The 17,199-nt window shown below is 45.2% G+C and overlaps 1 protein-coding gene across 1 annotated transcript in view; it reads left to right on the forward strand.

The window, feature by feature from the left end:
* The window catches only part of LOC148543451 (formin-binding protein 1 homolog), a gene marked incomplete at its 3' end in the record, with an annotated part of 106,324 nt that overhangs the window by 56,851 nt on the left and 32,274 nt on the right, over nt 1-17,199 (forward strand). Inside the window, exons 3-4 of the mRNA XM_088467443.1 lie at nt 2,759-2,815; nt 4,800-4,947. Coding sequence (XP_088323569.1) covers nt 2,759-2,815; nt 4,800-4,947 — 205 coding nt within the window. The remainder of the gene's footprint in view (nt 1-2,758; nt 2,816-4,799; nt 4,948-17,199) is intronic.

Below are 17,199 nucleotides of genomic sequence, written 5' to 3' on the forward strand. Positions count from 1 at the left end.
CTCTGCTCCCTATTATCATACATTACTGTGTCATGCACCTAATCCTTCCTCCACACATGCTCTATACACAAGTGACAGCTACATCACTAATATCATCACTGCTCTGCTCCCTATTGTCATACATTACTGTGTCATACACCTAATCCTTCCTCCACACACGCTCTATACACTAGTGACACCTGCATCACTAATATCATCACTGCTCTGCTCCCTATTGTCATACATTACTGTGTCACACACCTAATCCTTCCTCCACACATGCTCTATACACTAGTGACATCTACATCACTAATATCATCACTGCTCTGCTCCCTATTATCATACATTACTGTGTCATACACCTAATCCTTCCTCCACACATGCTCTATACACTAGTGACACCTAAATCACTAATATCATCACTGCTCTGCTCCCTATTGTCATACATTACTGTGTCATACACCTAATCCTTCCTCCACACATGCTCTATACACTAGTGACACCTACATCACTAATATCATCACTGCTCTGCTCCCTATTGTCATACATTACTGTGTCATGCACCTAATCCTTCCTCCACACATGCTCTATACACTAGTGACAGCTACATCACTAATATCATCACTGCTGTGCTCCCTATTGTCATACATTACTGTGTCATACACCTAATCCTTCCTCCACACGTGCTCTATACACTAGTGACATCTACATCACTAATATCATCACTGCTCTGCTCCCTATTGTCATACATTACTGTGTCATACACCTAATCCTTCCTCCACACATGCTCTATACACTAGTGACAGCTACATCACTAATATCATCACTGCTCTGCTCCCTATTGTCATACATTACTGTGTCATGCACCTAATCCTTCCTCCACACATGCTCTATACACTAGTGACAGCTACATCACTAATATCATCACTGCTCTGCTCCCTATTGTCATACATTACTGTGTCATACACCTAATCCTTCCCCCACACATGCTCTATACAATAGTGACAGCTGTATCACTAATATCATCACTGCTCTGCTCCCTATTATCATACATTACTGTGTCATGCACCTAATCCTTCCTCCACACATGCTCTATACACTAGTGACATCTACATCACTAATATCATCACTGCTCTGCTCCCTATTGTCATACATTACTGTGTCATACACCTAATCCTTCCCCCACACATGCTCTATACACAAGTGACAGCTACATCACTAATATCATCACTGCTCTGCTCCCTATTGTCATACATTACTGTGTCATACACCTAATCCTTCCTCCACACGTGCTCTATACACTAGTGACATCTACATCACTAATATCATCACTGCTCTGCTCCCTATTGTCATACATTACTGTGTCATACACCTAATCCTTCCTCCACACGTGCTCTATACACTAGTGACAGCTACATCACTAATATCATCACTGCTCTGCTCCCTATTGTCATACATTACTGTGTCATGCACCTAATCCTTCCTCCACACGTGCTCTATACACTAGTGACAGCTACATCACTAATATCATCACTGCTCTGCTCCCTATTGTCATACATTACTGTGTCATACACCTAATCCTTCCTCCACACATGCTCTATACACTAGTGACACCTACATCACTATTATCATCACTGCTCTGCTCCCTATTGTCATACATTACTGTGTCATACACCTAATCCTTCCCCCACACATGCTCTATACAATAGTGACAGCTGTATCACTAATATCATCACTGCTCTGCTCCCTATTGTCATACATTACTGTGTCATACACCTAATCCTTCCTCCACACATGCTCTATACACTAGTGACAGCTACATCACTAATATCATCACTGCTCTGCTCCCTATTATCATACATTACTGTGTCATGCACCTAATCCTTCCTCCACACATGCTCTATACACTAGTGACATCTACATCACTAATATCACTGCTGTGCTCCCTATTGTCATACATTACTGTGTCATACACCTAATCCTTCCTCCACACATGCTCTATACAATAGTGACATCTACATCACTAATATCACTGCTGTGCTCCCTATTGTCATACATTACTGTGTCATACACCTAATCCTTCCTCCACACATGCTCTATACACTAGTGCATCAAAATCCGTCCAGTGGTTCTCGAGATTAGCCCGAACACACAGACAGACGCCTACCAGGGTCTTTATTTTATACTATGTATAGATGTGTTGTGTGAATATACTGCAAATATTGGGCCTAATTCAGAGATATACGCAATGCCGATATTTACGTAGTTTGAGTAATTTTTTTCTTTAGCCATTGTGGATGCGTGAAAGCCGCGCTAAGCATGCGCAGCGATTTGTTTGCGTTTGCTACTTGCTCAGAGTGACCGGTAGTCAGCGTTTGGAGGATGTTAAGGAGAAGGGGGTGGCTAAGGAAATGGCAGACGTTTCTGACCGTTTTAAACACCGTTTCATAAATTAGCAGCATGAGAGCTCTCGGCGTGTCAGGAGAGACGCCGTGTTTGAGACAGGTCAGACTTTACTTAGAAGCTGCGTAGCTGCCCGATTTGCGTCAATGTTTACGCATGTTTGTGCATGGTCGGATGGATATGAGAAGGCAGCAGTGAGAGAGTCCCTGTGCTTGGCTAAGCTTTGGAAGACGGCAGCAAAGCTTCGCAATTGCGAGATCGCAGTAGCATTAGCGTAAATCTCTTGATCGGGCCCTTTGTACTTACTGTGGAGAGTAGTAATAACTGTTATTTATTCTGATGGTTGCTGACAAGAAGTCTCTGTTTTGCATTTTAGGAATCTTTCAAAAAAGTATCAGACGAAGAAGAACTCGAAAGAGGAGGAAGAGTCGAAGTGAGTGAGGGCTGGTGGGGGTCTGCTAGTGGTGGTTGAACTGGAGTAAATGATAATCTGCGTTTCTCTGACTGGAACTCACCCTTATTCATCAGAGTTTGAAGTGATGTCTTTATAAAGCGCTTATAAAGGCAGTATTTAATATTTACAATTCATGCTGGAGGTTCTGTGTTACTGAGCTAAATGATGTCTGTGAAATACTCGAGTGTTCATGCTTAGTAAATAGTTCCGCTAGGCTTTTCCCCACTCCTCTGCAGCAGGCTGGCCTGTCAGGAGAGAGGTGCTTCTCTAATACAGCAGACACAGAGTGACTGACAGTTTTGCAAACTTGCTTTGCAAGAGTGCTCTGGATGGATTTGTACATTGGACCAGTGATGACACAGTTACTTGGGTGACTGGGGTTTGTGCTTTTTGACCTATATGGAATTCCATCAAGACAAGGTCTTATAAATGTGGGAGGAGCCTCAACTGTCTATAATGAATGAGGAGGTTATGGGTTTTTTTTTTTTTTTTTTTTTTGTGAAATCTGTTTTTATTGAGGTAAAATCAGCATAACACATATACGGCTAATAACGGCCTATGTAGACCCAAAATGAGTATAAATAACAATACAATGTCAGTGAGTAAACATACTCACACAAAAAATAAAAAATAAATAAAAAGAAGTCCCAGAAAGACAAATATCTTGCCATACCTTCACAACATTGCTGAATGAAATAAAACAAACATAACTAATAGAACAATATATTTAAAAAATAAAATTAATATAATAGATACATTATAAAAATATGGTAAGAAAAGTCAAAAAGAATAGGGAAAGAGAGGAAAAAAAATGGAGGAGTGGAATATTAGGTTAGCACTGAATAATAGGTTTGACCTCCATGGTTTCTCTCGTAGGGGCATAGTTACTAAACTGCGGTTTTATAGAAATGGAGATGTTGCCCATAGCACCCAATCAGATTCTACTTATTATTTATCTAGCACCTTTAGGAGATAATAGCTGGAATCTTATTGGTTGCTATGGGCAACATCTCCACTTCTATAAACCCGCACTTTAGTAAATATACACCTTACTGTCTATATTTGGGATTAGCTCCCGGTCACCTGCACACAGTGGTAGCAGCTATTTTTTATTTAGTACCAGTCAAGTCGTCATGAAAATGCTTCCTACCCTGGTCATCTCAATGAGGCATGAGGCACAACTGGCGTCGATTTGAATAGATTCAAAGAGATCACATATTACAGTGCCTGAAGCCTCAGTGATATCACTCGTTTCAAATAAACTGATTATCTAAAATTTGGTTTAGCACACAAAATGGCTGATGTCTCTGTGTGTCTGTGGCAGGGACACTGCAATTGGAAACGTGGTGAAAAGGTCCTCCTGGCAATCGTGTCTTTGGACAAGGCCACATAGTCGCTTTAGTTGGGCCCCTCATGCCACCATATAAGATGTTTTTGCCCGGCTGTGTTGTCAGTCACCTACAGGCAGTCATGACGTTTGTCTATCAGCCTATTCCAGTGGTTCCCAAACTGGGTGTCGCGGGCATACGCAGGGGTGCCACGGATTGGTGGTCCAGGATCAAATTATTAATGGTAAATGTGATGGGCAAAACCACAGCCTAGAGGTTGCCAATCATAAAATATGTTGACCAACAGAAGCACAACCCTGTCCACCACCACGTAACTGACCCTAAGGATGACCTACAAACGCAATTTACTTAATGTATTATTTTTTTCTGAATTTCTCAATAAGAAATTTTTGGCCTAGGGGTGCCGTGAAAAAAATATAAAAAAATGTTACGACTGTCCTGTTTGTTTACTAGGAATTGGTGACCTTATGTCTCCGTTGTAGATATTATACCTGTACACTTTAACAGCCAAAACAGTCCTGCTGCGCCATCGGTATGCGGACAATAGGGAATTGATGGTGTGACTCTGGGGGGTGATTAAACACTGTTGCTTGTAACATCTGCTCCTTCTGCAGGTACACGTCATGCAAAGCCTTTCAGAACACGCTGAATGAAATGAACGACTATGCCGGGCAGCATGAGGTCATTTCTGAGAACATGACATCACATATCATGGCGGAGCTTACCCGCTGCGTGCAGGAGCTTAAACAGGAGAGGAAATCGGTAGGTTAATTTTTTTTTTTTTCTCTGGTTTCTTTGCACGAACTAAATGCAAACCTAAAATTTAGCTAATTCCCATTGTAGGTATGTACATACGTTAGCCGTAGTTCTGAAATGAGGGCTCTTTGAGAGCCGGTGATCACTATTTTGTTGTCCATTCCCGGTGAACGGTGCCGAGGACAATCTATGACCGCGGATGTTAAATAGTCTGAGAATAAGTACTCAAACTCTTATTTGATCAGATTTATGTTCCTAAGGTTTTGTGGCAAACCAACATCCATTCAAATAGATTCACATTAAAGAAACCTTTTGTTCAGCATATGTGCTATGTAAAGAGACTTGTTTTATTTAGGAGATCAGGGGAAATGCATTGTCCACATGTAGCATGAAGCTTTTATACGTCGGAGCAATTGCCTGCAGGGCAGCGTTCAGTCAATCAGGTCAGGGATCCCACAAGCGTGTTAGTCCCTGTGTGCCAGGGTAACATGGTTAGAGAGTGATTGAATAACGCAGTGTAACACACAGAAACGCTTCACATCAGAACGCAGCCTGCTGCCAAGGAGTCTGAGAGCCCTAATAAACTACATTAAATGACTGATTCCTTCTATATCACCATTTCCCACTTCTTCTGCCATCTCCCGCTGGTTAATCATTTAGCAATGACGTCATTAAGGAGGCTGATACAGAGTGAATAGCAAAATGGGCCCAAATTATTTCTATAATCAGTGTTGGCAGAGCCAGCGTTTATCCGCACAAATGTGGAATGGAAGAAATCTCACAGAAGCAGTTATGCGTTAGTTAGGAATACATTATCAGTGTGTGTGTGCTCCTGGCTATGGGCCAAAGATAGATGGATATATATATACGTTATAATATATATACACATTATAATATATATTTTGCTGAATGAATGCATGCCGTCTCCTGCCAACTGATTATTTCCTTCCACTCCCGTCTCCAAACTTTTGCCCGTGCTGCTCCTTACCTCTGGAACTCTCTCCCTCTCAGCCTCTCCACCACTACAAAGCTTGGAACAGGCTCTCAAGTCCCACTACTTCATCAAGGCCGTCCAGCTCTCATCCTAACCCACTGCTACATGCTCCTTCCTACCGGTCTACCATATCTATGTGACACCTGTCTGTCTGCCCCTCCCCTTTAGAATGTAAGTTCTCACGAGCAGGGCCCTCTTCCCTCATGTGCTTCTCCTTACTTTCTTCTGCTCCTTACTCCTCACAAGGGCACCTAACACTTGGTTGCTGAATCCCTGCTGTTTAGTTTGAGTGTTCTAATCGCTAATGCAGCAATGTGTATAAACTATGTCCTTGTCCTGCATTGTATTGTACTGTAAGTCATTTATTAGTTTATGTACTTTGTAAGGCGCTGCGGAACACTTGTGGTGCCATATAAGCAAAGGATAATAGTAATATATGTGCAGTCATCTTCTGGGAATGGGCACTGCGAAAGCAAGCATACTTTACATACCCAGTTGTAGTACTTGCTCTGCATTTTCTAATGTATGTGTATGTCTTTTCTTTTGTATGAACTGTGTGTGGGGCGTATGTACTAAGCCGTGGGGAGAATGTACCAACCATTCAGCTTCTAACTGATTTTTCAAGCACAGCCTGTAACATTAGGAATTGATTGGTTGGTACTTTATCACTCTGCAAGGCTTAGTACATCTCCCCCTATGTCTGGGAACAACCTCCTTCGTGTACAGATCTGTAGGAATAATCTTCTCCCTAGGCTCCAAAAAACTCTTTAGGGCCCCTAAATTTAGAATAGCACCCATACTGTATGCGATTGGTGTTTTTTAGAGGGAGATTTATCTAACCTTTAGAACAGGGGTATTTAGTATTTGTCCCTCCAGCAGCTGTGGAACTACACATCCCAGCATGCCCTGCCAAAGTTTTGCTCTTAGGGCACACTAAAACTGTGGCAGGCAATTTTGGGATGTGTAGTTCCACACCAGCTGGCGGCCCGCATGTTGAATACCCCTGCTCTAGAGGACAAGTGGAGGGTGTTGCATAGCAGCTAATCAGATTCTACCTGTAATTCTATCTAGAGTATAATAATCTGATTGGTCGCTACGGGTAACACCTCCGTTTTAGAAGGTTTGATGAACTTGAGTACTTTGTGCTGTCTGTATGATCATTTGTATTTAGACCTATGAGTGTCTGTAATGTTGGGCATGCCCTATACTATTATCAGCCCGATATCGGTGGATTGTGTGCGGCCAACCAATGCTATAATATCGCATCGTGGGGAATGCCGGATCGTCCAGCATGCACGTCCGATGCGATATTTTGCGAATTAAATGACGGCCACATCTGGCAGCGTATGCCCAGCCGCGGCCGAACGACAGACATTTCCCCTGTTCCTTTACAGCACTTTCTGGCTCTGCAGATATCTGGGCCAATACACTGTGAGATATCTACTATATAAACCTGTGATATCTGCTGGGTGTCAGGCTGCCAGTTAAAATGTCTGTCGTTCTGACAGGCATTTTATCTGGCGGTGTATGCCCAGCATAAATGTCAGGAAAAGGTCAGCTTTGTGTATCAAACTTATCTATCTTTGGTCTTTAGAAATTTTGGGATGTATAATTTTATATTGTATAGCAGGTGTTGTCAACTTAGTACCCACCGCAGGACATGTTTTGTGGATTTCTTTAATCATCCACAGGCGAGGCCATCTATATTGCTGGGTCAGTAATTGTCCCACCTGCTTCCACAGACCGAAATCCCCAAAACATGACCTGTTGGCAAAAATTGAGGGTTGAGGTTAGAACCAATGCTCTATAGTTTTCATTTGTGTTACGTGCCCATTGAGTTAAGCTGGGTACACATTAGACGACCCGTGTACCCAGCTGACAGCAGATGCGACGGAGGACACATGGTGCGGCCCGTACACTCCACACGATTTGGTGAATGACCACGCAATTTGTCGTTCCCCCGCCACATCCACATGCATGGCATCGTCTGTCATACCTTCAGGTTGACAAGCATGTAGGGCCGACCTCAAGATACCGCCGCGGGAGCGGGCATAGTGCCAACCAATTTGATGATTTGTCGTTCCGATCCATCAGAATCGGGCAAATTGTTCAAAATCATAGTTTAATGTGTACCCAGCTTAAGGAAGGGGAACATCTGTCCAATTTCCACTTCCGTAATCCATGGTATCAAGTCCAGCCCCTGTGTGACTCCTCTTTAGTGACGGACTTCGCAGGAGGTGAACGTTTTTGGCGGGAATAACAGGAAGAAGACAAAAGGCGGAATAGAAACGTTGGCTTTGTTACCTATATGAATTGTTGTGAGAAAGGGGAAACTCTAATAACATCGTTCATACTTCAGTTCGGTAACTGGAGTGGGAAGTAGGTAGTTGTGGTTGTGACAGGAAACCCAGCTTCTCAGCCCTCTCCATACGCACCCTGCAGGCCATGTGTTTTTGAAAAGGGGAAAGGAAGGAAAAATTATCCTACACAGTCTCACACAGGGAAATCTTCAAAACATGACCTGTTCGGGTGCTAGGTAACAGGCTTGAAAAACTGTTCTGGACTCTGAAACGTCTCATCCTACTTGGCGGGCTAATATGGAAATGATGTGGTTTTTAGCTGTTTACATTATGAGTAAAGGGGTAAATGTATTAACGTGTTTGAAATCCCACCGATTTACGAAGCACAAACCTGACACAATCGTGGTGGGAAACCAGACTTTAGATTAGAACATGGAACGACTATTGATTTTATTTTTACCATTCAAAGAATAAAAACCCCAGATTTTCTAAAAGCCGCTGCAGTCCCGCCCAAATGAATGACCTGCCTCTGACAGACGGGTTTATCCAAAGCACTGCACAGATCCCCTAGGATCTATGTAATGTAAAAATGAAACAAACTGGTGTCCCATCCTCCCTCAATAATGAAACACCCCATGGCCTTTAAGCCTAGACTCGTAGTGAAAAAATCAGAACACAAAAAATGTGGGGTCTCCCCTTTTTGTCCGCTAAATAGCAGTGGCTGGTGGAACCATAGAGGAGCGACCTGCAGTGTGTGGGTCCCCCCAACACCATCCCTAGGCCAGTTGGCACCAGTGGCGGACCTGCAAAACAACGTAAATCGGTGGGATTTCAAACGTGCCGGCCTGCCTTCCTAAGTATACCCAGTCCCTAGTGCCAATAGCGCTCGGGCCATTCCTCTCACCTCCAGGGTGGTAGGTGTGGAGTTAATAATAGAAAAAGTTAATTTTACGTAGGTGCACTACAGGAACCAGCATGCCCTGGTGCCAAAAATGGCTGGTAACCGGGCATGCTAAAACCTGTAGTGCAGCATGGAGAAATATAAAAAAACAAACGCATAAGTCTATCAGCCATGTTTTGGTTCATACTTACCTGCAGCGCCATGCCTGCCACCATCTCCCACTGCCCCTCCACATGTATCCGCTTTCCCTGCTAGAGACCTCAGTTACTGCTAAGCACTGCCACTGGCGTGTGCTTCGGAGAACAGACGAGTCATTTGGGTGCTGCAGTGCTGTAGTAAGCCAGTGTACTTAGTGCAGACAAAAAGCAATAACATGACTGCAGACACAGAATGCAACAAGGCTGGTTATGTCAGTTCAGCTGGACATAATGCAGCTCAGACACAGCAAGGAGCCAGCCCAGTGACATTGGGTCATGGCTCTGACAGGCAGAGGATGTCACTGCTTGTTACTCTCATCCCATAGGAAGGAGGTGGTTTTGATGCACAGAAACCTCACTGTCTGAAATCCAGAGGCTGCCGTCTGTCGTTTAGCAGCATTTTCACCGGTGGACGGGACTGCAGCGCGGTTTTCTCGCTCTCCCGTTTGCCACCGATGCTCCGTAACAGCACCGAATATAAATAATACATTTTATGGATTGTGCAGTGCAGAAAAATTCTGCTGATCTCCTCTAATCCACGAGTGTTAGCCTCCTGCAGTTAATATGTCTGCGGGCTGAGCCATCCTTCCTGTCTGGTTACATTTTCTCTGAATACTAATTCAGGGGCATCGTTCTGTTCTAGTTTTCTTTCAGCAGTCTTTCTTCTATTAATGTAAATAAGAGTTTGGAGTTTAAAATGAAATACGTAAGTTTGATATTATAGGTTATCATTATTTTATTAATTCATTCCATCCTGGTCTCTCGCTCCTTTGGAATCCTGCTGATTGTGGGGCACTAAGATTCCGCAACACTTCCCTTGTCCTGCTCTCCAGGCAGTATCTGGAGCCTTGTTGTTTAGAGCGCCAATGATGTCATTGAATGTGATTGGACAAGCCATGGGTGATTGTCCAATCAGCTTTCCTGACACGCGCCACCCACCTTTCTGCAGGCAAAGTTTTCCAGGCAAAGCTAGCTGCCAGCAGAGCAGAGTACCCTCTCAATGGCAGGGATGGGATGCACTAGTTTAGTTAAGAGCTGGGGACTTTCTTTAATTCTTTTATCCAATCTCCACCTTTGCTGACTGTGAGCTGCCATGTTGATCCTCTACAGTTGATGGATGCACTGATATGTTTATGACATGTTGAAAGAAACCTGTTTAACGAATGGCAAACCTGTAAATCATGTACAGCAAAGGCTGCAGCAAGCATTTTCCCTAACCGGGAAGTCTGTAAATCAATCACCCTGTGCCTAGGGGTGTGAGAGAGACTTATACCCTTTTCACGCCTAGATCCCAGATCCGATCTGGGTTATTTAACATTGTTTCAACTCATGTTACAGCTCTTCATTCACTTCACACAACACCTTTGGGCCCGGGTTATTTCCTGGGTCGTCAACTTTCACATTGCACCCGTGTCGGCCCGGCAAAACCGTGTGTGTCGTTAGAAGTGGACCTGTCGCTTGTAGATGACATCATCTCCCAGCGCTCCTTATCCTTTTACCGTAACCCAGGTCGCACCTTTCAGACCACAGTGTATCCGGGTCAGCCCCGGGAATAACCCTGGTCGTGACCAGGGCCAAGGACACAGGACACTCAACCTGGGTTGAGCCTTTCACAGCAAGCCAGGACCCCAGTTGCCCCGGCAATAGCCCAGGTCAGAGGCTACATGTGTATAGCCTCTGACCTTTTCAGCATTTGTGGCAGTCGCGCTAAATAATAGCCCCTCTTAGTGCACCAGGTCCTGTGAGACTGTTAGCGCCGGGCATCTTTTTTTTTTTGTGTGCAAACTATGCAACTAGGATGCATCAGGAGACTGTGCTGATTAATATAATATGCAACACTTGTATATCTGTGTGCAACTGAAACCCGTATTCAATTTGAGGCGAAAAGTCCGGATCCACGATACTTTTTCGCAGATGATGTCATTTTCGCCTGTTTTGCTTTTACCCCGTATTCAATTTGAAAGACTTTCCGCCTAGGCGGAAAGTCAATACAATGTACTAGGCGAAAGAGTTTCGCCTATGAATAGCAGGCGGAAAAAAGTGCATAATTGGGGTTTTGGGGTGCAACATTGCGGGAACCCCCATGTAGCTTTCCGACAGTCCCCCAAAAGGTAAACTGTGTCAAAAAATTTAAATAAACACTTAAGGACACCCCAAAAAATGACTTTGAAAAAGGGGGCGAAAAAAAATGTTGGGGGACAAAGTTAAAACTAGTGAACTTGACTCTGGTGGGGTCCCCAAGTATGCCCCAAGTGTTTTGCTGATTGCAGTTGCTTGCGGGAGGTGAATTTTTCACAATTTTTTAAAATTTACTCTAGCAACTTTTAAATATGCTGACCCCCATTTTGAAGTACCCCAAATTTGCTGGGATAAGTTATTTTCTGGAAAAAATACTCCTGAATACTATTCTGCACCATGTATAGAAAAACGCTATTTAGCAGCTTTTGAGCCCGTTTAAAAACACCAAATACCTTCAGCAAGCCAAATCGGGGGGTACCATAGTGAAACCCCCATGTCAGAGCATCTTTTGGGGGGTGTCAGGCTGATTTCCCCAAATCTGACAGTGCTTTCCGCTTGTTTAAGTTTCGCCGGGTGCCGCTTTCGCGTCCTCTCAAATTGAACACAACGAAAAGCGTGCGTGCGGAAAGTGTTTTCTCCAAAAACACGCAATGTAGGCGGAAAGTCCGGCAGGCGAAAAGTCCGGAACTTTTCGCCTCAGATTGAATACGGGCCTGAGTCTCTGAATCTGTATACTAAGTGTTACAATGTAGCAACCGCAGCTTTTTTCATTCCAAGTTCCGTTGTGCTTCATATACAGACTCCGGTGCTCACAGATATACGAGCGTCACATATCACATTAATCAGCAGAGTCTGCTGGTGCGTCCTGGTCACATCACATATCACATTAATCAGCACAGTCTGCTGGTGCGTCCTAGTCATATCACATTAATCAGCAGAGTCTGCTGGTGCGTCCTGGTCACATCACATATCACATTAATCAGCAGAGTCTGCTGGTGCGTCCTGGTCACATCACATATCACATTAATCAGCGGAGTCTGCTGGTGCGTCCTGGTCACATCACATATCACATTAATCAGCAGAGTCTGCTGGTGCGTCCTAGTCACATCACATATCACATTAATCAGCAGAGTCTGCTGGTGCGTCCTGGTCACATCACATATCACATTAATCAGCAGAGTCTGCTGGTGCGTCCTGGTCGCTTCACTTTGCGACTTAGGGCCATATTCAATTAGCCTGCGAAAATGGGTGACTTCATTTTCGCCTGTTTCACTTATACCCATATTCAATTACAGAGACTTTTCACAGGGGCTAAGTGTTCACCATGTAATACATGGTGAAAAAAAGTGCAGAATTGGGGTTTAGGGGTGCAGAATAAATTTTTTTTAAAAAGAATCCTCAGGACACCCCAAAAAATGTACTTTCATTTTGGGGGCGAAACAAAATATATTGGGGAGCAGTTTTAAACTAGCGAAATTGAGTCAGGGGGGCTTCCCATGTATTCGGCAGGTGTTTTCTAGAATGCGGCAGGTGCATTTTTGAAGAATTTTAAAAAATGACACTAGGGACTTAAAAATATGCTTGTACCCATTTTCATGTACCCCAAATTTGATAGCTTTTTTTTTTTGTAAAAATATCTATGCTGAAGTGCTGTTCTTCACAGGCGCAAACCCCGACCATCTTCAGCAGACCAAATCGGGGGTACCCAAAGTGATCCCCCATGTCAGAACATCTTTTGGGGGGTGACTGGATGATTTCCCCAAAAACTGACAGCACTTTTCGATACTTACCTTTCCGCCGGGTCCCGTTTTCGCTGGATACTTTATCCCTGAAAAAACCAGCAATGATGGCGAAAAGTCCGACCTCGGACTTTTCGCCTCAAATTGAATTTGGCCCTTAGACTCATTTTCAGCAAACAAAGACACCCAACTTTTAGCACAGAACCTGGCGGCTCCCTCACGGCGGGTAAGTCGCGCTGCCTGGGGTAATGGACGAGGACACATCTGTATACTCTGAAATACATAAAGTCTCTCATAATTACAAGTACAGATGTAGCGGCTGCTAATAACATTGAAAAGATTGAAAGTAATTCCAGCTGGTCACCCCCCACCCCCACCCCCAACCCATTCTGGAAGACACAACCCTACCCGTCCACAACACGAGGCTCTATCCAATCAGCGTTTGTGTTTACAGCGGGCAACGTGTTTCCTTGTTTTCAGCATCGGGTAAAGTATATTGCAGGACAGGTATAGATAGGTTCCCCGAAATGTCCAAGGGCCTGATTCAGACTCTGTCGCAAGAGCTGTGCGCTCGCAACCGGGTCGATGGTGGCCCACAGCGCATGCGCACGACGGAGCCATCACCTGGCCACTTAGTGAGTGGCCAGGAGGCCATTTAAAAAAAAAAAAAGCGGCCGTCCTGATTCAGAGCGAGCGCTCGCTTTTTGCGAGCGGCTCTGAATCAGGCCCTATACCCATCGGGCTTCCTCCATGTTAGGCAATGCCTCCGGCAATGGTATTTCTAATCAGTAGGATCTGCACCCAGCACCGCCGTGGCACCGCTACCGAACTCAGCGGCTGACCATTTCCTTTTTGTTTTATTGAGTGAAGTGAATGGCGTTGGTGGCGCACAGCGATCATTGTACAGCAATTCAGAGCCATAGACCAGTCACTTTGGGTGCAGCGCAGGTAGCTTCGGTGTGAAATGTAAAGAGCCCTGATTGTGAGTTGGTTGGGAATTAGTCGCATTTTGCTTCCGCGTTTTGGCCCTTTATTCGGAGATGGCTGGTAATGGAGTCACGTTCGCAGCCGCTCTCGCAAAAGCAGCTGTGGGAATATTAAAATGCAAATCTCTGCCTTCCCTTAGTGCTCCGCGTGCGATGGAGTATACGAGCGCTGAGACGCCCACTTTCAGGCTGTGTTGTGCTATATGTGCTTTTGTGATAGTTTGTGAAAGTAGCTAGGGTCTATTCTAGCGGAATGGGTATGAAATACCGCCGGCCACATGGCCAGCGGTTCGATTCCTGTCACCGGCAGCCCGACATGAGCAGAGTTCGAAGCAGCGGAAGCCCGACAGCGCTGGAAATCCAGATCGTGGATAGGTGAGTATCTACTAACCTAAACTAACCCTCCTTAGGGGTGCCTAACCCTAACTTCCCCCCCAAGTGCCTAACCCTAACTCCCCCAAAAGTGCCTAACCCTAACCACCCCCTTCCCCGCTGCCTAACCCTAAGTCCCCCGGGGGGTGCCTAACCCTAAGTCCCCCCGGGGGTGCCTAACCCTCCCTCCCCCTAGCCTAACCCTCCCGGGGGGTGCCTAACCCTAAGTCCCCCCCGGGAGCCCTAAACCTAACCATCCCCCCCGCGCGGCTGTCCGCTTGCGGCGCCCAGCATCTCTACGATCGGGATGCCTGGCGCCGGTCTCCTGGCGTCGGGGAAATGCGGGCATCTACATCTAGACGCCCCGCATTTCACCCTTGCCGGGATATGACAGTCGGGAAGCCGGCTGCCGGCTTCCCGATTGCATACCGTTCTAGCTACAATCCTCAGATTTATTATTATCCTTTATTTATATGGCGCCACAAGGGGTCATAAACAGTTGAACAGAACAAGAAAACGGTGACTTATGCCGGCCATACACGGTGCGATATTGAAACGTCACGATGTGTTGTACGATTTCCCGTGAGATTCGTCCCTTGAAATTCTCCATACGATGTGTTCAAATGCTGTACGATTGACCGTTACGATCATACGATATGGATGCTAAAGTGTATCACATTGTACACAATAGATCGCAATCTTACTGTTTTGTCGTAAGATCTACGATCCAGCTATTCGACGGCTGGGACACGCATTGGCATCGTAAACTTACAGAATCAACACACGATGTGCACGATTCAGCGCTAAGATTGATCGAAATCATCCACATCGTGCAAAATAATTGCACAGTGTATGGGCCGCTTTACAGTACGAGACATTGCAGGACAAGTACATGGTATATAAACATTATTGCGACAGTAGCAGGATGGCTAAAGTCAAGGATTAGGTGCTGTTGTAAGGAGTATAGAGTAGATATCCATATAAGTGGAATACATTGGAATCACGCCGGACACGGGTCCGGCGTTTCAAATCTCGAGAGCGGCAGGCCGGCACGGCTGAAAATTCTGATCTGCAGGTAAGTATGAACTAACCTAACCTAACCCCCCCCCCTAACCCCTCTTAGGGGTGCCTAACCCTAACCTTCCCCCCAGTGCCTAAACCTAACCCCCCTTCCCCGCCGCCTAAACCTAAGTCGCCCTCCCCCTGCCTAACCCTAACCTCCCGGGGGGGTGCCTAACCCTAAGTCCCCCCTGGACCTAAACCTAACCCTCCCTCCCCCCGTGGCTGTCTGCAGCAGCGCCCGGCATCACTTCGATCGGGATGCCGGGCGCCGGTCTCCCAGCGTCGGTAAAATTACAGGCGTCTAGATTTAGACGCCTGTCATTTAACCCTCGCCAGGATAAAGCAGTTGGGAAGCCGGCAATTGGGATTATGTCAGCCGGCTTCCCGATTGCATACCCATATAAGTAAAGGAAGGAAAAGCACATGAGGGAAGAGGGCCCTGCTCGTGAGAGCTTACATTCTAACCGACATTCTACTTTACGTGAGAGTATTTGTAGGCATTTTGTTACTGTGGAAAGCCACGGTTCTCATTTCAGTTATCATTGAAGATTGATGGGTAGCTGGAGCCACTTCATCAAGGGCTATTTAAAGAGTTTGGTTAAGGTGTGAAACGGAAGTCTGGAGAGGAGTGACAGTAGTTGGGGAGAGGTGGTCAGTTGTTGAGTGTGGATTCCATAAGGCACATTTCTTGAGTTGGAGGGTGATGGAAGACACATGATGTGTATGAGGTTTGTAGGATTTTTATTCCTTAGTAAATCAGCTGTCTGTGTGTGGAGCCTGGATTTGGTGATATGTCACCAGCTAATACAAGCAGAAGGAGAGAGAAATAAATATAGTTGTAGGAGGTGTGTAAAAGTTTTTTATGGGGACACAATGATGTTGTAATAGTCAATGTATGATGAGAAGAAAGCTCATGAGTTTTTAGAGGAGGGGAGTGAATCAATACGGCTGCAATGAGCACAGAGAGGGGAGATGCAGGGAGAGGTAAGGTTATTATATCCTTAGAGAAAATACGGGTTGTAGGTATGAGACCGGTACCCGCGATGCCGCTGTTCTCAATCCCGAGCTAAAAGTCCGCCACGGGACTTAAGATGGGCATCCTACTGACGCCGGAGCATAGCTCCAAGATAGCATACAAGATAGCAGCGCCGATAGCCTGGGCTATGTATGAACGGTCAATTCATCTGACCGTTCCGCCTACTGCAGCTATCGATATCAACAGCTGCAGCATGGCGATGCCCTATCCCCACAGCAGGGACAGAGCTGTCCTTGCTGCAGGGGCTGTTGGCTCCAGGGCCCCCCCCGCTCCGGCCGATGAGAGGCGAAGAGGTAGTAAAGAGGCGAAGCAGGAAACGTTATAGCAGTACGTTAAGTGCCGGTATAATACATCACCCCCACTGTCTTCTCCATGGCTCAGGTGAAGAAGATACTGTTAGTAGCTCCATCATTAATATTGTCCTCATAGCTGCACTGTCATTATCCCCCTTCAGTGATTTCCCTGCCAAATTACGTCCAGCTGCTGTATATTGCATTTCCATCTTACTATATATAATAAAGCAGACAAGGCTATAATAAAACATCATTTATTAAATGGTAATTTTAAATGTTTCATTTGTTTGTCTAAAACGGCTGCTTCTATATTACATAGAATAATGCAACAGCACATTAGGATGTAAACATTTTGGAGT

The sequence above is a fragment of the Taudactylus pleione genome, unplaced genomic scaffold, assembly GCF_031769625.1.
Source record: "Taudactylus pleione unplaced genomic scaffold, aTauple2 ptg000003l, whole genome shotgun sequence".
NCBI classification, from domain to species: Eukaryota; Metazoa; Chordata; class Amphibia; order Anura; family Myobatrachidae; genus Taudactylus; species Taudactylus pleione.